Below are 24,172 nucleotides of genomic sequence, written 5' to 3' on the forward strand. Positions count from 1 at the left end.
CCTAGTAATAAATGTGAATATCATTTTTTTTTTTTTTACCCTATTGGAATCTAAATTAAGAATCGGAATCGATAAGCAGAATGGGAATCGTTAAAATTCAACGATACCCAATCCTATTTATAATGCCTTTTTGCCTTTTGTGGAGCGTAACAGTAACAACCATGAGTACGCACCATACCGGATTTGGATCATTCCTGTCAGACCGGCAAAAGTTGCAGTATCAGAGTCGATTCTGATACTGAATATCGGAATGGTGCATACCCATTACCTACACACTACATAGCGCTCTTCGTGCCCATTGAATAAATGCAGAAATTGTTTCAGCTACACACCGCTATGGTGGTACTTGGAAAAATATGTATTGTATGCAAAATTGAAAGCTAAATGCAGGGCATCACAAATTAATTAACCATAAAAATGTTTCAAACAAATATTATCCGAGAGAGTGCATGTGAAAACTGCCAGGGAGAGCTGTGGCAGTTAACTGAAAGTGTGACCTGGTTGGGGGAAGGCATTGCTGGTGTTTGAGATAATGTGCTTTTCTCCTTTTCAAGGGGCCTCTTCAGCACTCGAAGGAACATCTGCTGCATGGAGCAGCTCTCTGAGAGAGTTGTTGCTGGGTTTTGTAAAGAATGTTCTGTTTGTCCGAACCAAGCAGTAAGCCAATATATAAGTACCTTAAAAAAAGAATATTATATAATATTCTCATCAGTGTTCTATCAGCTCTTACCATATTTGTGATCCTTGCCAACTTAAATTGGTTTCCAGTGGAACTTTTTTTACTAGTTTTTACCTAACCTTATTAAATGGTATGTCCTCTTTCTTGTTAAATTCTTTATTTTGACAAGTTCAATTAGAATAAGACACTATAGGGCTGTTATCAATAAAATGAAAATCAGTATAAAAAAATCCATATTTCCACCGCCGAGGAAACAAAAGTTCTGATGGTTTGATGTATTTACACTGGCTATTTAAAGGGATAGTTCACCCAAAAATGAAAATTCTGTCATCATTTACTCACCCTCAAGTTGTTCCAAACCTGTATGAGTTTCCTTGTTCTGCTGAACATAAAAGAAGATATTTAGAAGAATGTTTGTAACAAAGTAGAGAGAGCAACCATTCACTACCATAGTATTTTTTTCCCTACTATGGTAGTCAATGGTTGCTCTCTCTGTCTGATTTTGAGATCGGCCTTTTTGGAGACCGCGATCAATCATCCCAAAGCGATTATCGACCGATCGAGATCGGTTGCCGATCGATCGGAGCACCCCTAGAAAACACACTCATTCTTTATTGCCTACAATAAACTAATAATGGTCATCAAAAATTACAATCAAGGTCAACACTAGGGATGTAACGATAAATGGTTATATTTTAATATCATAATGCGATATGTATCGCTGATGTAAACAATAGGGATGCAACAATGCAGTTAGTCCACGGTTCAATACATACCTCGTTTTTTTCGGTTTGGCTCTGATGGCTTGTCACATCAGTTTTTTGCTATTCTATTCTTAGGCGACAGGAACAGGAAAATTTGTATTGCAATACTCTCTATTTTACTTAAAAGACTTGGAAAAATCTTACTTAAACTTATAACTTTACTTAAAAAAAACCCTTGTACACATTCCTAGTGTATAGTATAATATAAAATAAATATATATAAAGATTAACACTGGCAGCTCAGAGCTGTGCTACTGTATTAAAGTTTTTCAGTCAAGAGCAGTGAGTGATTTTCTTTGTCTTGTTGTTTTATTAACATTTAAAGGAATAGTTCACTAAAACATGAAAATGCTGTCATCGATTACTCACGCTCAAGTTGTTTTAAACCTGAATAAAGTTCTTTCTTCTGTTGGATATAAAATATATTTTAAAGAATGTTGGAAACCAACCAGTTGCTGGTCCCCATTGTAGGAAATAATATGAATGTCAATGGCTACCATCAGGTTTGGAACATCATTAGAGTGAGTAAATAATGACAATTTTAGAGTTGAACTGTCCCTTTAAGGACAAGCGACAGCATGTTCATAGGCTGTGCTGCTGTCAATTTAAAGGTCCCATGGCATGAAATTTTCATTTTATGAGGTATTTCAACATTAATATGAGTTCCCCTAGCCTGAATATTGTCCCCAAGTGGATAGAAATGTTGATCGGTGTAAAACCGAGTTCTCTGCCTTTGAGAAAATGACAGGCCAGACTAGCCAATCCTGAAGTCTCCTGGTTTGACGTCCAAGCAGGAACGGTTTCCTCCCTTTCCTCCGCCCAGAGAATCTGGCATGCCCATGCAAACGCTCGAGAGATCATTGCTTGTGAACGAGTGAACGCTGGCAGTTTCTCAGTGTTTGGATGTACAAATGAAAACAGAAGTCTTTTTTCAGTTCCTTCTGATCTGTGATCAGTAATTTCTTATGTGTAGCTAATTATTTATTATTCGTGCACACACTGCGGCTTCTCTCTCTCCCGACAGAACGGTGTTTTCGTGTTTTCTATCTTGTGAGTAAGTGTTTTTGTACGTCCTCGTCGCGTCTATCTGTTCTTAAATGTGCATACAGTCGGGAGTTTCTGCTCAACATCGGCAGAGCCACATCTTTAGAGATAAACCTCACGCACACCGAAGCTCGGCCTTCAACATCCCCGACCCCCAGTACTGCATCTGGCCCACAGCGGAGGCACCAAACGCAGCGTGAGATTAAGCAGTAATTAAGAGATTAAGAGTAAGCGTGAGGGTATCCGGCTAGGCTAGCCAGCTATCCCCACAATAAACTGGATTACATTCGATTACTGCTGTTGTGTCTTTGTTTGCGCTGTGTAAGTTACTCAATGCGCGTCACTGACGCTTTTCATATGATTGGAACATATCTAGAAATAATGCTTTAATCAAACTTACTAACTCGTTCATCTCGCTGGAATGGTACATTGCATGTGTTACAAAGTTGGTAGAATAATGATGAAGACGGGCTCGGCGTGACTGGGACTCGTGTTTATTCAGAACTCTCAGATACAAACACAATAAACTCGCGCTGACAGACAGCGCTCTCACAACTCAGTAGTTACTATAAATAACTTTGTTAGCAATCGCTCCGTCTCCGTGATGTCCGGTTCGCGACCGAATCATTCTTTTGAATCGGTTCTTTTTAGTGAACCGAACCAGTTCACCAAATCGGACTGAATCGTTCTAAACGGTTCGCGTCTTGAGTCAGCGCTGATCCATAATTTACTAAAGTTACTAACTTTCTGACATGAGTGACAGCCCCTCCGACTAGAAATAAACTAATAACCTGAAGTATATTCTAGTAACGACAACAGTTCACCCTGAACTGAGACATGCTGAGAGAACTGATGAGAAGTGAACTCAGGTCCATCCGTCTCTCTGGCAGCAGCTTGTGCGTCGTAGACCTCGTTAAACCACGCCCCCTCCGCGCCTTTCAAATGCAAAGATGTCAGCCAATCACAACAGTGGGCGTTTTTACTGAAGTCTCACAGCAGACACGCCTCTTGAAACAGGGCAGTCAGCCACAGGGCAAACAGCAGTATAGAACAAATGCCTTTTATTTCTAAATTATGACATTTTATGATGTAAAAATCATACTAACAATATAAGTACACCTCAGGAAACACTATAAAATAATAGAAAAATGCCATGCCATGGGACCTTTAAGACCTGCACGCATCTAATATACAGACACACGCCGATTTTACTTTCACTTTAGACATAACCGACTGTGTTTGTTAACCATGCGCAGGGCTCCAGAGTGCGACTAAATGGTCGCATTTTGCGACTAAAATTTGAGAGTGTGCGACTGAATTTTACATCCAGTCGCACATGTGCGACCAGTAAATTTGCCTGCTGTCGGTACTGGAGAAATTAAGAAAATACACTTACTATTTATAATTGATAGACGTTATGTCTGGCAAATTCTATCTTTGCCAGCCGTTTCTATATGATAATATTAAACCATTTGTCCGTGATGCATTTTTGCCATTCGCAATCCAGAAGAGAGAGAAAGCGAGCTCTCTCACGTGGAGCTACAGCGAACACAACACCACAGCCAGCTTAATGAGTGACGATGGCCAAGAACTAAACAAAAGTTTAGTCTGCTTAAACTTTAGGGATGTGCTGTGATATGAATCTAATATTTTTTCCGATTTTGGCTTCCAAGAATTATAAAAAGATGGTATGAGGTAAAACTATTCCTATAGCCGTGTTCAGTCGAGCGCGACATCCTTTCCTTCACAGCCTTGCGCTGTCATTTCTCCCTAAACCTAAACTAAACGTCAGATTCAGTGATTGTTGTAAACTGCAGTCTCTACTGTTGCTAAACTGCGGGATGTGTTTGATAATAAAGAGCTATTAAATGCACAATAATCCGCGCAAGAGACGCTGTTTCCAACTTCAAGGCGGCTTACGGTATGTGTGTGTGCTGCGAAATGGACCGACTTGCACTTAATATTTTAGGCTTCGTGTGCACGTCTAAACCATTAAATAAACAACAAATAGCCGGTGTCAAAATGACCGGATTGGAGAGTAGTTATTTTATCAGTTTATATCTTAAATGGGCGTAAATAGTTTGGAGAAATAGGAGAATATGATATTATTAGTTCTACATTTGATCGGTCTTAAAGGGGCAGCGTCTAATAAACCTGCTGACCATTGAGCCATTCATTCGAATAGAACAAAAGGCAAATAGAAAATATTCACATCCCTTGAATTAATAACTTTAGCTTTTATAAGCATTAATCTATCAATTTATACAGTGAAAACTATGGTATGCAGTGTTATTTTACATTTCATTACTTTATTAGATTTCTTTGTAGGTTTGTTCTTTACTATACTGTAATATTAATGCTAGCAGACCTTCCGAATGCCTGCACACTGGTCCATTTACAAATAGATGTTTTATATTTTTGTTCAAACTTTGCAGTTTCTTTTGCTATAGATATTTTACTTTTCAGATTATAAAGCCATGTTAATTATGTTCTCAATTATGTTTTTTTTTTTATAAAAATAAATAAATAAAGTATAATAAAAAGAACCGGTAAGAATACCGCTAAAGTACCGGATCGATAAGCAGTATCGGTAAGAGTAGTAATACCATTAAAACCTTAACGATACCCATCCCTATTAGTAATACAGTGGAAATTAGTAGATTTGGTTAGCATGTTGATTTACGGTGTGCGCCCCTAAAATTTCTGGTTGTGCCCCTAAAATTTTCAGTTGGGGGCCACTGTGCTCCTAGTGAAAAAAGTTAGTCTGGAGCCCTGATGCGTGTATTTGACAGTATTAGCGCAATAAGAGCATTTAGTCCAGTAATCAGGTGTTTAACAGGCTTTTAGCGCTCGTGCTCAGAAAAGCGCATGTTAAAACCATAGACTGTAAAAAAAAATGGACGTAGTGTCCGTGACGTCACCCATAGGACTCTGATGAGCCGTTCTGAAGCGCAAAGTAGGGACGAGCCATCTTGGCAGCGCATCATCGCGCGTCACTCCCGGATAACAGAAAATGGGCAAAAAGGCGGGACGTGGGCGGAGCTTAAGTGACGCGATGACTAACAGACAGCAGATAAATGGCTATCCACCTGTCACTCGAAATGGCCACACCCTTAATTATGCAGACTTTTTAGGCTTTATATAATGTAAACGAATGAGTTATAAAAAAATTCACCCCCCTCACAGTTGTCATGAAGGGCAAAATGAGCCGTATAGACCAAAAGCACAATTTGTACCAGGCTGTAAACATGTTTTATTCTGCTCTAAAGTTGGCCATTTTAACATGGGGCTCAATGAGATTCTGCTCCCTTCTGGATCCTGTCCCTAGCGGCCAGTCGATGAATTGCAGTTTGAGGCACTTCCGTATTGGCTTCAAGAGAAACTGCGGGAGGTTGCCGCTTGGTTAAAACAGTGCATAAGCATGCAAATGAAATGTTTAACCGGCAAGACTTTAAAATGCATGCAAATAATGAACTTTAGTGATTGTGAATAACTATAGTGTTCTGTGAGTATAACTCTATCACTAACGTGTGATGTGAATGTATGTCGCGTTGTTCAGTATATGGAGGCAAATGATAGAATGATATAGCGTGCGTGCGTGCATGCGTGTGTGTATGTGTATGTATATATATATATATATATATATATATATTAGGGATGCACGATATATCGGCAACATATCGTTATCGGCCGATAAATGATTATTTTTGATGTTATCGTTATCGGTCCAATAAGAAAATTTGACCGATATAGTCAAGCCGATAGATAATGTATTATTTCCTTCAGCTGAGACGGACGCGCTGTCCACCATGATGGGTTTGAATTGCTCTAAATATGTTTGGAATCACTTCGAAAAGGAAAATACAGTTATGTGCAACATGTGCAGCGCAAGTCTTCTATAATCTACATAAAATGATAATGAGAATAGAATAGGCTGTAAAAGAGCGTTGTGTTTCAGCGCGTTTGTTGAGGGAAGAGCGCGCCCACGGAGTTCCATGACGAGCACAGTCAAGTTCGCTTGTGCATTCACAGCCTTTTGTGCCATTGTAAGTTGTAATATTATATTTATTATTATTCTGTGTATGTAATATCATATAGGATGCGTTTGGTTGAGTTAATAAACGATGCAGTAAAGCACTTCATTGTACCGGTCTTTAGCTTCAGCGCGCGCCCACGGAGTTACACCTTCATGACGAGCACAGTCAAGTTTGCTTGTGCATTCACAGCTTTTGTGCCATTGTAAGTAGTAATATTATATTTATTATTTTGTGTATATAATCCCATATAGGATGCGTTTGGTTGAGTTAATTAACGATGCAGTAAAGCACTTCATTGTACCGGCGCGCGCATTTCAAACAGAAATGCACAGCATTAATAAATACTGGGACTGTCCTATACATAACACTGCAATGAGAATATTTCTGTTATAAAACGTAGTGAATTCTCTGGGTTTAGTTGTTTTTCAGCGCGCTGTTGTGGGAAGCGTCAACAACGCATTCTGACCAGCACAGTCAAGTTCGCTTGTGCATTCGCGTCATTTTAAGCATATGTAAGTCGTAATATTACGTTTTTGTAGTATAAACATCTGATTAAAGTCATATAGGATAGGATGTGTTTCGTTAAGTCAATAACCCGCAGTGCTTCACTGTACCGGTGATCATCTTAAGTTTCAGCACGCTCTCAAACAGGGGAAGAGCATCCACAGGAGTTATAACCCTTCACCTATGCGTGATTTTGTGCTAATATAAGTTGTAATATTATATTTATTTTGTATAAATATCTGATTGTTCTCATATATGATGCGTTTAGTTGTTAATTAAACTTCTAAGCGCTTCAGTTTATGGTTGTTCGTTCATTCTCTCCAGCTTCAGCGCGCTCTCAAACAGCAACATTATTCCTAATAGACTAGACTAATATTACAGATGTTTACTATTACTGTAATATTAAACATATATTTTTTTCAAAAACACAGAAGCATTATTTTTTATAATTAGCACTTTTATTGTTCTCGTATCATTTCCATCAACAATATGGTTTGATTAAAACCATTTCTTTATCGTCTGTGCGGAGGTTATTTCATGCACTTGCATTCTGATTCTTTATTATGCAGCCTAAGTAATGCTGTTCAATTACTTGTTTGCATTATTTATGTATATTATTTTTATTTTTTAGACAATATAATTTTTGGTAACATTTTACAAATAAGGTCTCATTTTATTAATGCATTAACTGTCATGAACAAACAGAGAGCAATAACCTTTGTTTCTTTTAGTAATAAAATGTTTGTGTTTTGTAACAGTCCATTCACAGTTCATACAATGTTAAAAGACACAACTTTGTGTCTGAATATGTTGAGATTAACATGAACTAAAATTAATAAATCCTGTTGAAGTATTGTTCATTCATTGTTGGTTAACTAATACTAACAAAAATTAAACCTTATTGTAAAGTGTTACAAAAAAAAATTTGGCCATAGGAGTGTAAAATTAATTTGAAAAGGTAAGGAATCTCACACTGGTTCAAATAGGCTACTGTAGTGTATAGGTTTGATTTATGTTGAAGTGTTTGGGACATGGCTTTTAATGGTGAGCCTTTTGTTTTTGTAATCAGGCTCTCAGAGTTTATTAAAATTTGTATTTAGATTTATCGGCTAATATATCGGTTATCGGCTTTCAAATATTAAGAGTTATCGGTATCGGCCAAAATGTTCATATCGGTGCATCCCTAATATATATATATATATATATATATATATATATATATATATATATATATATATATATATATATATATATATATATATATATATATATATATATATATATATATATATATATATATATATATATATATATATATATATATATATATATATATATATATATATATATATATATATATATATATATATATATATATATATATATATATATATATATATATATATATATATATATATATATATATATATATATATATATATATATATATATATATATATATATATATATATATATATATATATATATATATATATATATATATATATATATATATATATATAATATGCATGCATGCATTATTTATTCATTTATTTATTCATTTATTTATTCATATATATATATATATATATATATATATATATATATAAAATATTTGTTATTCAGGGTATGAATAATTTCGGGATTGACTGTGTGTGCGTGCGTGCATATATCTGTGTTTCTGTTTGTTTGAATGCATTTATATACTCCCATCGGTGGACAACAAATGATAGACAAAGTCCAGCCAGGTTTATTGCCCTGTTAAATCTTCGTTCCCATGCAGGGTAAAGGCGCTCATTAGATTGTGGTGGTTATAACCGGGGCAGGGCTGGTTTGTGGCAGCAAGCATAATGATACATGTTCATGTGACTTAGCTTGAACAGTCTGTGCCCGTTCGCTGTATTTACCATCATGACGAATCAGTACAATCGTCATTTAAGTCCTGGTGCAGTAAGCGGTGGAAAAGTGCTCTAGTGAAAGAATGCTGATCCAATTGACCATGTTTGCCAGGGTATTCAGTGTGTGAGGATGTGGAGAGACGCGTGACGGACCTCACTGACCACAGAGCTGCCATTAAACATCCACTATGTTTTAAATTGGCATGTTCTCTGAGCCCAGATAAAGCAAAAAAAACACATTTGCAGCTCTTTCTGTAGGATAAAGTGCTGCGTTGCATTACAGTCACAAGAGATATGCATATGCTTGAAGCCTCTGGGTCAAAAGTGCAATTGAAATTGAGGTGGAACAAAACCTGGAAAAAATCCTTGTCAAACTGCAAGGACTGGACTTCAGTAGAGTTGATTTGATCTGGAGGTGGTACCGTGGTGAAGGCTGGTGTTTATTTGGATGTGCGTGAGAGCGTGTACATGTGGTCTTCATTAATGGTCGCCTCCAGAGAGACAGGGCTGAATTGGCAAATCTTCTCACTGAAGGACAAGCATGTCTGCTGGGCGGATTAACAACACATTTCAAAAGGTGGAGCAGGGGCAGCAGAAAAAAAGCAGAACTGAAATATGCACAAAGGGATAACTGAATTTTGGTACGGTCCTCGTCCCCCATTTATTGTTGGTGTGCATGTTGGCCATGTGAGGAGACGAGGAGGTGTTGTATAAGATATACCAAACATAAGCGGTGGGAGAGAACATAGCTGATGTAAAACCTTTTTATGAACACATATACTACTAAAAGATATAATACTTCTTTTAGTAATTCAGTTTCTTTGGATCGGTTGTTGAAATGGTTGGAAAAAAAAAATGGGTGAGTCATTGCTTGGATTTTCCTTGAAGTCCGTACATGGTATTTTGTCTTTTTTTTTAATAGTAGTTAAATATTTTGTTTTTAGTGGGTAGTTAACATGTCCATATACTCATATATCTAAATCAGGATTTTAGGTTTAAATCTACATATATTTTTAGAATTGTATTTTTTGTATATCTTGCGTCTTGTGATTGGTCACCACCATTTGTGTTTTTTATTTCAAGAAAAATGTGTTGATTTTATAATTCTGACATATTACGGTGTACTCATTTACTCACAAGCAAAGTCCTCCCTTACAACACAATGATTTACAAGCACTTTGCGAATAGATTTGGCATAGATGATTTTAAAGCATAAAAAAAAATTAAGTTTGATTTGTTTACGAATAGGAAATCCAAATTATACAACTATTATGTAGCGTAACACCATGTCTACACCAGATGCAAATGACTCAACAGAAGCAAATAGAACCCATAATCAGTGAATGCTACACTGGATGCTAGTGATGCACTGAAATGAAAATTCTGGATGCACTTGGCCGAAAACTGAAACCAAACTTAAAAAAAAAAAAAAAAAAAAATTATAAATTTCTTATTTTAGATTAGTTTTTTGTATAATTGAATTATTATTAGACTTTTTAATTAAATTCATTTTACAGAGTCCAAATAAAAAAAATACAAGCCAATAAAATAAAATAACCATGCTTAAATTTACTGTAAAACACAAACATTGGACAGAAAACAATCCTTTTAAATATCTATGTTATTTATTCAGTTCTATGCAACAATCCGATTCAACAGATTTATTTTTTGATCAATTATCAAAATAAACTATAGTCTTGGAAAACTATCAGAGCATGTGAGCAGATAGCAGAGAGTGAATCAAGGAATGAGAGGGTGGCATCATTTTACCCAGCATGGCTATAACACACCATTTTGCAGAACTGTAGGACTATTGCAAACAGAAACAAGTCGAGAAATTTCATGTCAGCACGTTATTTGAGCGGACTTTGCTTTTCCCGTGAGCGTGGGTGTTACATGAGTGGAGCAGGGCACACACAGAGCAGAACAGACGCTTCGAAGTTGTGCATCTTCGGAAGTGGATTCGCTCGCAAAGTTACAAAACATGCTACACAAGAGCATGGATACTGATCACTGAACACGGAGGGGCAGGGAGGCATATTTTCGGCTCAAATTTTCTGCCTTTTTTCTCTTTTCGGCCAAAAACGGTTTCAGTGCATCCCTACTGAATGCGGCACAACACAAGTTCCCAACAATAAACTGGTGCCCCATTCTATTTCTTATGTATTCCAAATTCCTGTGCTACTTCTGATACAGACAAATGATTTTCAGCAGTCACTTTGTCGTGTCCAGTGTGGACAGCTTCTAGATCAGGGACTGGCAACTTTGGTCCTGCCCATAGCATTATAGTAATCCTGAAGGCATTGAATAGCTTGTTCAGGTGTGTTTGTGATCAGACAACATTTAATAGACAGCTGAAAACTCATCTCTTCCATGAGCACTTAACCTCATCTTAAAAAAATATATATATATATATATTCCCTCCATATTCTAGCTTATGCTGCTCTAAGCAATGTCCAAACTTAGTATTTCAGGCACTTTTTGTGATTTTTCACCTCTTCATGATAGATCGTTTCCTGTATTCCTCAGTTGTAAGTCGCTTTGGATAAAAGCGTCTGCTAAATGAATAAATGTAAATGTAATCAATGTCTTCAGGATTAATAGAAGTCTGCAGGACAGTGAACATCCAGGACCGAAGATGCCCATCCCTTTCTAGACAGGTCACGTACCATGTAGACTAGGGATCGACAAATTGCGCCAAAGAACGCAATGTGTCGGCCGGTGTTGATTCTGTGGCACACCACCGCGACTTAGTCTATGTGTGGGAAACACTGGAGAGACACGCACACGCGTCTAAACCTCAGCCAGGTGGTCGCTGAATAAAACTCCCACAAATACCACGGTACGTTGGCATTACTTAATCCTATGACCAGTGTTCGTAGCAGCTACTGTATGCATATGAATAGCCTACAACTTAGCTATTTGCAGCTCCCTAAATACAATGGCAAGCAAATATCGGCCTGATATATCGGCCTGCCGATATATTGGTCTAACACTAATGTAGACACAATGTAAGATCTGATCTTAGACCTGTAGTTGATTTTATTATCCTCAGTAGGTCAGCAGCAGGAGAGTGTTGTGTTGACTGATATAATATTGATTTGCCATTAGTGAACAAGCACTGAGCAGGTAAAGCCTGCATGCAAACTAAACCATAAACTCTCATTAAAAGGAATAAAAGTATTTTGATTTCAGGAGTTTGAGATTGCTACAAGATAAGCTCTTGAAGCAACTAAAAACATATAGCCTGTTTTCTTTATCTAAGATCACAAATAATTAATGCTGTTTTACAGGGCAAGTAGATTGAAAACCCATCCGTGTCACAGCAATATTTCTGCATGTTACGCTGGATTAGTAGCCTCAGATATGTCATGTGCTGTTATTTTTTTGTTGTGTGCTTAGGTGAAGCATTTTCACGCATTGCCCCGGGAGAGATGCTGTCCCTCTGCTTTACATTGAATGTTTCATCACTATAAAATCACAAATTGCAAATACAGTAGATGTTTCAAACCATCAGCACTAAAGCAGTGCCTTTTTGTCTTCAGTCTCTATTGAAACATGGGTTGTTTAAAAAATAAAAAAAACACTCTTTTTTTCTGTTGATTTAATAACTGTTTTGGTAGCCTATTTCTTTCATTGCATGTTACTTTATATTAGGTGGCCTTAAATACTATGTACTTACATCAAAAAATAAGTACAATGTACTTACTGTGTTCAAATTGTATTGCAAAACACCTTTGCTGATATTGAGGTGGGATACGGGTAGAGTTAGGGACAGGTGTGGGGGTATAGGTAAGTTTAAGGGTAGGGTTATGTGTAAGGGAAGTGTCAACTGTGTAATTACAAATGTAACTACAGAAATTAATTACAGATGTAATTACATGCAGGTATTTTTAAAAATGTAAGTACAATGTAAAAACATGTATGTACACACAATACGTGCATTGTATCAAATGATTAATTAAAATGTTAGTACATAGTAGTAAAGGCCACCTAATATAAAGTGGGTCCGATTACATAAACATGATTTATAGGAGACATGAACTTGTTTTTAAATGCTCCAAGTCTCTGAATTTCAGTTTAGGAAACAATCAGTTTTTGTGTTAAAGAGATAGTTCCTCCATAAATGAAAGTTGTCGTTTACTCACCCTTGTGTTGTTCCAAACCTGTATGAATTTCTTTCTTCTGTTGAACACAAAAGAAGATATTATGATAAATGTTGGTAACCAGACAGTTGACGGTAGCTATTGACATCCATTTTTTTTCTTCTACTATGGAAGTCAATGGTTACCGTCAACTGTCTGGTTACCAACATTCGTCAAAATATAATGTTTTATGTTCAACAGAAGAAATAAACTCATACAGGTTTGGAACAACATGTGGGTGAGTAAACTGACACAATTTTCATTTTTGGGTGAACTAACCCTTTTAATAGTTTTTATATATATTCTACAAATTTTGAAGGGATAGTTCACCAAAATTACACTGATTTCACTTGAGACATTTTTTTTTTTTAATTGGAACACCTTTTTAAAGAATCTTCACACAGCTCTTTCTTTTAAATTTGAAGTGACCACTTGTCAAGCTACCAAGAGGAAAAATTACATGTAGTGCATGTAACATACACAGTACAAATATTCACAGTAACCAGAGCATCTGATGAAAACACTGCTTTCTTCTACACCTTGACGATTGATAGCAGTTAAACTTGTTCCTCAAAAGCAGGTTTAACCACTTTTTAAAAAGTACTTTTATTGATCCCTATGGAAAATGTGATCACTTGGTAGTTTGCTAGAATGACATTTTTAAAGACAAACTAGTCAGTGATGGAAATGCTAGATACACGAATAGACCTCTAAAATTAACTGCAGATGAAACTATCTTCAGCACCATATGCAACTGTTCTGATCTTGCTCTGCGGTTCAGACATGGTGAGATTGTTCTACAAAACCCAGAAAGCTGCTTTCCCCTCCTTAACCTGTGGTCCCCTTCCTTGCATCCCATGGCATAGAAAAAAACAAGACCGACACATCCAGACCCCACGCATGTTCAGACTTGCACATAGACCCCTTCTTCCTCTTCCAAGAGTTGCTACGGCAACCAGAGTCTGCAGTCACCGATTGGAGGTCTGATTTTTGCCTGTTTTCTGATTGCTTCGTTTTCTTGCAGAGAACTAGAGGCATTTTAAGCTTTTTTCATGCACCAGTATAGTTAATGTTTATCCTTTACCCGTAAAGTCTTACTACTCCTTGGACTTGACCATGAATGCACCTTTAATTGTTTCCATTGCCCGGTCGATTGCATAATCTCAGCTGCACAGCTTGAATAAATTGAGCCTAGAAGGTGGAAACGGAAGGTTTTTTTCCTGTGGAGCTTTCTAGAGCATTGCTCACAATAACACTCACTAAGTTACCACTATTGCTACTCACAGTGGGTCGATGATAACCTGACAAGCCAGACCAACATCAAGATGTTGGGTCTGGGAACACACCATTGGCGGGGCTCAATCCGAGGGGCGGGATAAACGGTTGTTTATCGGTTGTCTTTCAAGTAGCACGCGGAACCGCCACAACTCTGCCGTCATTGTTAAGCCCGCCCACCAGCTCCATACACGATATGATTGCCCTGACTAGAGTTTGGTTTTTCCAGCTCATGCCAGCAGAGACTTGCTAGACGCCCTGGCTGCAAATTATATTTGCTGCCACTAGGGTGGGTCTAGATTTCCAAACTAGGTCGATGAGCTTGGCGTAAGTATAATATTGTGTGAGATTACGTCACTCTTTCTGTACTGCCCAGTTCTTAGTGTTACTTGCTTATACTTGGCATGTAACGTCTAGGGATCGACCGATTATGGATTTTTTTTCATCAGCCTTAGCGGATGACCGATACGGGCTGCCGATTTTCTTGAGCCGATATTTGGAGCCGATACTGCTTTTGCTCCCTCAATTTACATTTACATAAAAATGACACAATAATCATGATGATAACAATTTAAAATGTAAAAAAAGGAATATTTATGGAGCTAAAAAGAACAATATTTAACAAATAGTAAAAACAGGTGCGGTAGAACAAGTGGTGAAAATAAATTCTGAAAATAAATATTTAAGCATAAATAAAATAATTACGCTATTGCACACAGTATCAACAAGCAAGCAGCATAATAAAGTGTACACTGATGGTACTATACTTAATTTTAAAACTATTTACAACCTAGTAATTTAATGCTTAGGTGCACTTAACTTAATCTCTTTTAGAGCAACACCAGCGGTAATTCAGGAAGAAATCTCCCAATGCTCCATGTGAAACTTTGGTCTTTCGACCTTTTATCATCGTGTCAATTAGGGTTGGGAATCGTGAGAAATTTTCCGGTTCCGGTTCCGGTTCCGCCTAACGATTCCGGTTCCGATTCCGGTTCCATTAAAATTATTAAACAAATAGTGGTAAAGGAAAAAGGCACAATACGCAACTCAAACAATCCATTTTGTGTTTATTACTTGCTCTAAAATTCATTTACAGGTTGGCAATGTCAAAAAAGTCCTGTACTGTACATATATTACAGTATTAATTAAGCCATTCTTGCAACACATTTTTTTCATATGAACACCTCTGAAATTGTCTTATTACATTTTATCTCTCTGTCTCTGAATAAAACCAAGTTATAAATGATATTTATTAGTTATATTTATTAATTAGTTGTATATTAATTTAATAGTAATTCAGTTATTCAGTGAACTTGTAAATAATACATTGCAATTCATCATTACAAAGGTAATTGTGCCTAAACGCTTACCTAAACCATGGTGACTCAACGGTTGACAAATATATATATATATATATATATATATATATATATATATATATATATAGGCCTTTCTCTATAAATCTGGTAAGCCCTGAGGCACTCTGTGCTGTAGCAAATGTTTTGTCAAATTGCTAGTGCAGCCTCCTTTGCATGTTATTAACTTTTCACATGTGTTACATTTTGCTTCATTATCATTCATTCTTTGGAAATGAATCCATACTTTTGACTTTCTCTACGCCATGCTGGTGGTTAACGAGAAAATATCTGACGCAAAACCGTAAATGTGTAGCGCGAGGGCTTTCAGGCTTAACTGCGTTACACTCCTGGAAGCGGCAGGCAACGTAATTAATATTCATGATGAGGTGAGCCAGGGTTGCCAGGTTTTTACAAAAAAAACCACACAATTGCACAATCGCTTCAACTCGCGGACATGAAACACAGCCCGCGGCAACAGTGGAAAGCGGGAAAACCACGGACTTGGCAACACTGGCTGTCACTCGCTATGAAAGGATACGCTTCCAGCGCTTCGCGCACACACATTGCACCAGAACCGTTTTCGGAACCGAAACTTAGGAATTTCGCGCGGTTCTGGTATTTTTCAAAAATCAGTTTCGGTTCTGCATAAGAACCGGTTCTCGGTTCCCAACCCTAGTGTCAATTCTCAATTGATTCTGATTAATATGTGCGAGGGAGGGAGAGCAAGACAGTTTGAAGACGGTCAGAGTGCGCGCGCGTGCGTGGCCGGAGGAGGGGCGCGCTCTCTGCTCGTTCTCTCCGCAACAGAAGAGCAACACTCAGTCTCATCACTCACCGATCAAATGAGGCTATATAGCGGGATAAAAATTCGCTTTGGCAGCCGCCAAAACACGCAGTATGTGACGGCCGGTGTTGATTCTGTGGTGCACCACTGCAACTTAGTCCAGGGCCGGCCCTGACCAATTTGCTGCCCTAGGCAAGATTTTACTTGGTGCCCCTTGTATCAAGGTTTAGCACTACATGTTATCAGTCTAAGTTGCGGAAACACTGGTACTGTTTTATTTTTTTAATGCATTGATGTTTTTTAATTTTTATTGTTGTTGTTTTATATGATGTCCAGTCCATTCTACCCCATTATTATGTTCATAATATTATTATTATTAATTTTTTTAAAAAGGCTGGTGATAGTTAAACTATACAAAAATAGCACCTACGCTACATTACAGCCTAAACACAAATAACAAGTACAAGCACCAACTATTGAGAACTAGCAAAAGTGTTTGTTTTCCAGTAGATGGCAGCAAACTTCCACTAATATGCACATTCATGTTTTCACCATGAATTAAACTGAGAAATTTAGATATTTAATGTGAAATTTACATAAAATTTTGCTATTTTAAATAAGCCTGTATATAAATATCATTACTAATTTCCGCAAATACATTTTAAAATGTCCATATGTCCCCTTAAAACTGCACAACTGTAGAGTAAAAACATTAGGCTATTAAAAAAGTGATATTACATGCGTTTAAAAAAACAGATATGATTTTTTTTTTTTTTTTTTTTACAAAATACACTGTCTGGGGCCACTGGAGAACCCAAAACAGCTGCTTGCATATAGTTTAAGGTAAAACTGGAATTAATTTGCGTACATTAGTATTTTACTACTATGCAGTTAAATAAACTGTTCATTCATTACATCACTTTACCTCTGTCTTTACACTGCAAAAAATGCTCTTCTTCTTTAGTACATTTTTCTTGTGTCCAGTCCAAACATCAAAAAATTCTTAAATCAAGATGTATGTACTAGTAAAATGACATTAGATAAATTTTTCCTTGTTTTCTGGGAAAAAAAAAAAATCAAAATTAAGTGAGTTTTAGCTTAAAACTAGCACAATTATCTGCCAAATGGGGTGAGAAAAATGATCTTACTTCTGTTTGGGACAGAAACAAGAAACAAGATTTCAATCAGGAACAAGATTATTTTTCTCACCCCATTGGCAGATAATTTAGCTTGTTTTAAGCATAAACTCACTTAAGAAAAAATATAATTTGACTTATCTAGTAAATGCATCTTGGTTTAAGAATGTTTAGATATTTAGACTAGAAACAAGACAAAAATACGAAATAAGAAGAGCATTTTTGCAGTGTTTCCCTTATCTTGCCTGCATCAGAGGGCTTCTGTTTTTTATGATAGCCTACTAGAATTCGGCCATCCGTCATAAATTATCAGGCAACTTTCACCGTGTCTACACCTGGAGCGAGCGGCCAAGCACCCTAAAAAATGAAAGCAATCCTGTCTACATTAGATGCGGCGAGAAGCGACGTGACACAACAAATTCCCAACGTTAAACTGATCACGCGTTATATTTCTGACGCACTTCAAGTAGCTCGGCGGGGGAGATCGATGAGGCGGACCGGGAAGATGCGGGGGACTTAGTTAAGTTTTTTTGCGCTTTATTTGGTAATATTTCAAATGAATGTGAATAAAATAGTATCAGTAATACATTTTGGCGCCCCTATGGATGACTGGCGCCCCTAGCATTTGCCTATTCCGCCTATGCCACGGGCCGGCCCTGACTTAGTCTATGTGTGGGAAACACTGGAGAGAGACACACACACACACCACACACGTCTAAATCTCAGCCAGGTGGTCGCTGAATAAAACTCCCACAAATACCATGGTACAACGTCGGCATTACTTAATCCTATGACCAGTGTTCGTAACCGCTACCGTATGCTCACAAATAGTCTACAGCTTAGCTATTTGCAGCTCCCTAAATACAATGGCAAGCAGTTTTATAGACGAGGCATTCAACATTTGCGTTTTCCATTTGGACACACAAACTTGCTTAGCTATAGTTGCAAGCACATATAGAGCAACGTGTTTCCACTTTTAAAGTGTATGGAAATATTTCAACTAAGTCAAACAGTTAAAAGATGCTTTGAAAGTTTAAAACTTATCGTTGTCTTGAAGAGAAGATTGCAGCTCTCTGCTAGTTGGGGGAGGGGCAGTGCATGAACTGCAGCGTCTCCAGCAACACCGAGCTGCCTGTGGACGACTGTCTGTGAATAATGCCGGGGAAAAAATATCGGCGAACGCAGCAGCCTTGTATCTGCCGATACATGTAAAAAATCGCAAACATTGGCCCGATATATCGGCCGGCCGATATACCGGTCTAACACTAGTAACGTCACGCAGCTTTTTAAGGAGAGTGTAAGGAGACTTACACTGAAGAACAGATTCTGGGTGAAACTTTAGGATGGGCTGTTTTAACTTAACTTATTACCTGTAAGCAACCTCCCATTGCGGTGTATTTTTCATGGTCGAACACCTATGAACTATAGTCTAGTTCTTCTTTAGTTACTCAAGATCCTAGAGACGATGTCTCTGGGACATAGTGGAACCTTGAACTAAAACATTTGGACTATTCCACTATCATCAATCCTGAATGTCATTCAATCTAGCTCCATGGAAGGCCAGTGCTATCAAGTCACCCTGAGTTACTTAGAAGCAATTCAATCCCCCCCCCCCTCCCCTTTCAGCCTCGCGTCCTCTGTGGAAATGCCCATCCAATGCATGTAAATAAACACAAGACTCTTGGAATATACATTTCTACGACGTAATTGAGTAGGTCATAAAGAAGTCATAAATAGTGCATTATGGCTTGTGATTTAATTATTTACTTATTTTGTAATTACAGACCACCATAGTGTGACTTAAACTGAGCCAGTTTCATTATCAAGACAGCATAGTGACTTAAGCTAATTCACCAAACTGATATGGGAAATGTTAAGAATCTGTTAAATTCAAGAACCATATTTGTCACTTTTGACCAGAGCATTTTGAGCTAAGGTAAAATTAGCCCAGCGCTTTGAATTTGGATTCTAAGAAGGAGCTGGCTGGATAAGGTGTCTGTCTGGGCACAAGGTTATCCCTCAGCGCAGCGTACCAAAGTGGCACTACTCTCCAAATTTCTATATGAGGAATCTGTCTTTCACTCCCTCTGCCTCGAGTGCAGAAGTTCTCAGAAAATGAATAACTCCTTATGCTCTGTCACTTTGAAAGGCAACAGCCATCTGGAGTCCATTATTGGCAAAGTTGAGTTCAAGAGAAGGAGTGTGAGCAATACAACTTTCTTTGCTAATCTCCTAGGCTAGCAAAAAAAAAAGTCCCAGAGCCTTGGGAGTTGGGACTAAACATGAATATTATTTCTGATGGCTTAAACACCCATTTCCTCATGTGTGGTTGTTTTTTCCATTTAGGCAGCCTTCAAATTTTTTTATTTGAGTCATTCCTTCTAAGAAACTCTGCAAACTGTAAAGATCTTCTTGATGCCTCTATAAAAAAGTTCTGTAAAGGGAACCCATTCATAATATACTGCGTTTGGACCTGTGGCGTTGGACGCTGCTAACAGTCGAGTCTTTTAGAAATCCAAGCCTTTTAAAATGCTGTGCACCAAATCCAAATAAAGCTCAAGCCAGGCCCGCAGCCCTTTCATGCCCGCACCTGGACTGGTCTGTTTACTTTATCCTTCTCGTCCACCTCCACTGCACACTTAATCATATCCTACCGGTCAGCACCAGCCTTAAACACGCTTAGATGTGCCATCCAAACGTGTTCCTTGCTGCACCACATAAATACATGAAGACGACTATTGATCTAAGCGTCCCTTGACTGTGGAGTGGGTCATGGTTCTTGTTTTCCTTGGAGGCTTTGAAATGGTGTTTTTGGTGCTTAATGAAAAGCTAGTAGAGTTGTTCAAAGGTACCTGGTGGCTTTTTGATATGATTGTTTAACTTTCTCTCCTTTAGGCTCAAGCACTCTGTTGGACCTGACGGAGCAGTTCGCTCCTCCAGAGATGGCACCGCCCATGCTGCTCAAGCTCCTTGAGGCCATTGAGAGGAAAGGTGAATCAATCACGAATACTTCTTTGTCATGTGTACATGCACATCGTAATTATTGCATTTTCTACATGTATTAACTCACATATAAACTCTGTACAGGTCTAGACAACCCTACTCTCTATCGAAACTTCACTGCTGGAGGAGGGCTGGATGTCAGACAGTGTTTTGATAGTGGTAAGTGACATAGCCCATTAGCTGTTGCCACTGTTAACTGTTGTAAACTGGTGCGATGCGACAAATGCTTTTCTGTCCATGCTTCGTGCGTGTGACATCTAATCTCACACAATTTCTCAGCTACTGAGAAATTATTTTAGAAACCATATATCAACACCCTGGCAACCACCCAGAACAACCTAGCATTGTAACATTGAGCACCACTCTGAATCTGGTTGGGAAAAAAAGTTATTGAGCAAAAATATATATATTGCTTGTCTCCTTGTGCCTTGTTATTATACCTGGTCGTTCCTTCCTGTCTCACTAATGTTTCATGTTTGTGTTCTTTGAATCAGACCCTGCCTCTATGGATCTTGAGCAGATGGACCTTCAGATGTTGTGTGATGGTCTGCGGAGGTATCTTCAAGATCTACCTCAGCCTGTCATCCCCTCTACGATCTACACTGAGATGATGCGCATCGCTCAAGGTAAGTTTCCATAGGATTACTGCACATCAGCATTTGGGCAACAGCTCTAAAACTCTCATGGGATTTCTATGATATAGTATTAATTAGGGATGGGCATTTTCCCAAAATATTATATATATATATATATATATATATATATATATATATATATATATATATATATATATATATATATATATATATATATATATATATATATATATACAGTGAGTGTTTCAATGAATTCCTGTGATAGTTTAACTTCCATATGCGATCTGAAAACGTGCCAGACTGGCGCTTAACGTTACCTCAGTTCTGCTCTGCTCTTCGTGCTGAATAAAATCGGACACGTCTGTGCCGTGACTTTCGTTCGGCTCACTCACACTTTATTGAAAAGACACATTCAGTTTTTAATTGTAGTGTTTATTCTCTAACTGAACGAAATGATTGTATTACTATGAAGATCAAAACGACGGTGTACGGAGTGGCCTCGTAGGGCAGCGACGCAAGTGCATTGTGGGAGTTGTTGTCTTTCGTCCACATGAGACAAAAATACATTTTCTGTCTTTTCTCAGTCTAGAAGGCACCAAATTAAAAAATAATTTCACATTTCTACTGCATAAATGACCCAGTTTAAATACAAAGCTTAATGCTAAATCACTGAAGTAACTCTTTAACGTAAACTTCTGTCCCTTTAAGACCTGACGCATGCATGGATCCCAAACACTGTTCCTGTGTTTGGGATCCATGCGTGCGTCAGGTCTTAAAGGGACAGAAGTTATTTATTATTCAAACTACAAAAAGACAAACGATCACTTACGAGCACACATATTCTGAATGCCTTCGGCAGAATTCAAATTAGCCATTTTAATCTAGATTAATTCCAAGATTACAGTGAGATTAATCTAGATTAAAAAAATGAATCTATGCCCACCACTAATTGTTTCACATTTTCATGTTGAGAAAAACTATCATGTGGATGATATTATTCTCGGGTGAGAAACGCACCCCGCTGACAGACGTTTCTAACAGCACTTTGAGTTTTCTGTTCTTAAACCCTTGACGAATCTTAAAGAAAGCATATGTCTCATTTTGCTATTATATAAATTATCATCTCGCTCTCACTCAGTAAACGTCTGTGCTTGCCTGCACTCGTGAACGCAGTGATGGACAGCTGTCTTTCCTCATTCTCCTGGTGTTTCATGTGATTTCTCATTGGGGTCATGATATTATGATAACTATATTTAATTTGATCATAAGTAACTCCATTTTTAAGATAATTTTAAATTTTCATCTAAGTAATTCCAAACTTTGCGAGGCAGACGACGACATTGTGACCAAATACACTCAACTTAATAACACGCTCCACAGCGCCACCCAGTGGATTTAGTTATAACGGCGAGTTTAGAGGGATTTATCATGGATTCACTGCATTTACGGCCAGCAAAGCAACATAGTAAAATTCGAATAGTGTTTTTATTTTTTGTATATTAATTACAGATTGAATATTCGACTATTCGTACACAGCCCTAGTATTAATCCATTTTAATTCTGCCATGTGAATAATTAGGTTTACACCGGGATGAGTTTCCAATTCTCAGTTTGCTCATAAACTAATGTTTAAACGGATGAAATGCTGTTGCTGATGATGAACATAATATGCTTGTTTTATTGGTGCAAACAGTCCTCATTGTATATGCACTTTTTAATAATACAGCACAATTGTATTTTTTCTGTTAAATAAGTTACACCAGGACAATCTTGCTTTGTTGAGAGAGGGAAAAAAACACAGATAAGTCGCATCGTTGTGTAGCACCGTGTCCTAACTACACGCGACGTACCACAACACGTGATAAAAGGTATCTTTTCCATGTTAATTTGAGTTTTTGTTCTAACCAGCCGCGACGGCGACACGCGATGATTCTATTTTAGAATTTTAGTTTCTATTTCTGTGACATCGCGGCTGGAACAACAACACAAAACATAATCTCAGGTAATGTTTATGTGCTTTATTTAAGGTTAAAAGCGTGTAATGTGACTTTGAATATCATTTAGTGCTCCCGGCTTTGTAACGTAGTCGTACTAAAAGCAACAATGGATAATTCTCCTCAGATCTTGAAATTAAACAAATGGAAACAAGAACATTCAAACTGTGAACAAACAAGTTTATTCTATGACAAAGATTGTTTTAGTAACTCCGTATGTATTTTAGTAATGTTTAAAGGAGAACTGTTTAAAGGAGAACTGGCAACCAGACTGAGTTTGGTTTCTTCTGATGGAGTTTTGGTTCCTTGCCACTGTCGCCTTTGGCTTGGTTTGCTCAGTTGGGGACACTAAGTTTTCAACAAAATATTCAAATAAATTTTCATCTAAATTACTGATCTGCCCGCTTTGTCACTATATGATAATTGAAATGTGCTGGATGACATCACCGTTTTCTCCGGAGCGTCTGTACAGCCGAATCAAATTCTGTTGCATTATTTTCCTGTTTAACACTGTGAAGCTGCTTTGAAACAATCAGCATTGTAAAAAGCGTTATATAAATATAGGTGACTTGACTTTAAATGATCTTATATTTGTGAATTTGATTATTGTAGGCTACTTATCCATTTCCTTGCGAGTGCCGTCAAGATTAATCTCTGGTGCCATGCACTTGTCGCGAGAGCCCGCCCACACACTGTTCTGATTGGCTGTGGTTTTTTGATTGTTTTGTCGCATTTCGTAGTCGCGTCTTGTGTGGACAGACAAGTTGCTTGTCGCTGGAATGTTATTGCATCGCGTGTAGTTAGGACACGGTGTAAGTAGCATTTTATGATTACATTCAGAAATAATGTTAAATACTGCTAAATAAAATGCAACGTTAACAATATAAGACTGTAAACATGCTTTCCAAATCTTTTACATTTAATGGTAGCCTTTTCAGAACAGAAAAAAAATGAC

The 24,172-nt window shown here is 37.6% G+C and overlaps 1 protein-coding gene across 2 annotated transcripts in view; it reads left to right on the forward strand.

Annotated features, from left to right (window-relative positions):
- The window catches only part of pik3r1 (phosphoinositide-3-kinase, regulatory subunit 1 (alpha)), a 49,891-nt gene that overhangs the window by 13,031 nt on the left and 12,688 nt on the right, over positions 1-24,172 (forward strand). For both annotated transcript variants that reach the window (XM_079814524.1, XM_079814525.1), the window contains exons 3-5: positions 20,520-20,615; positions 20,712-20,786; positions 21,122-21,253. In XM_079814524.1, coding sequence (XP_079670650.1) covers positions 20,520-20,615; positions 20,712-20,786; positions 21,122-21,253 — 303 coding nt within the window. The remainder of the gene's footprint in view (positions 1-20,519; positions 20,616-20,711; positions 20,787-21,121; positions 21,254-24,172) is intronic.

This window comes from Gobio gobio (assembly GCF_949357685.1).
Source record: "Gobio gobio genome assembly, chromosome: 4".
Taxonomy (NCBI): Eukaryota; Metazoa; Chordata; class Actinopteri; order Cypriniformes; family Gobionidae; genus Gobio; species Gobio gobio.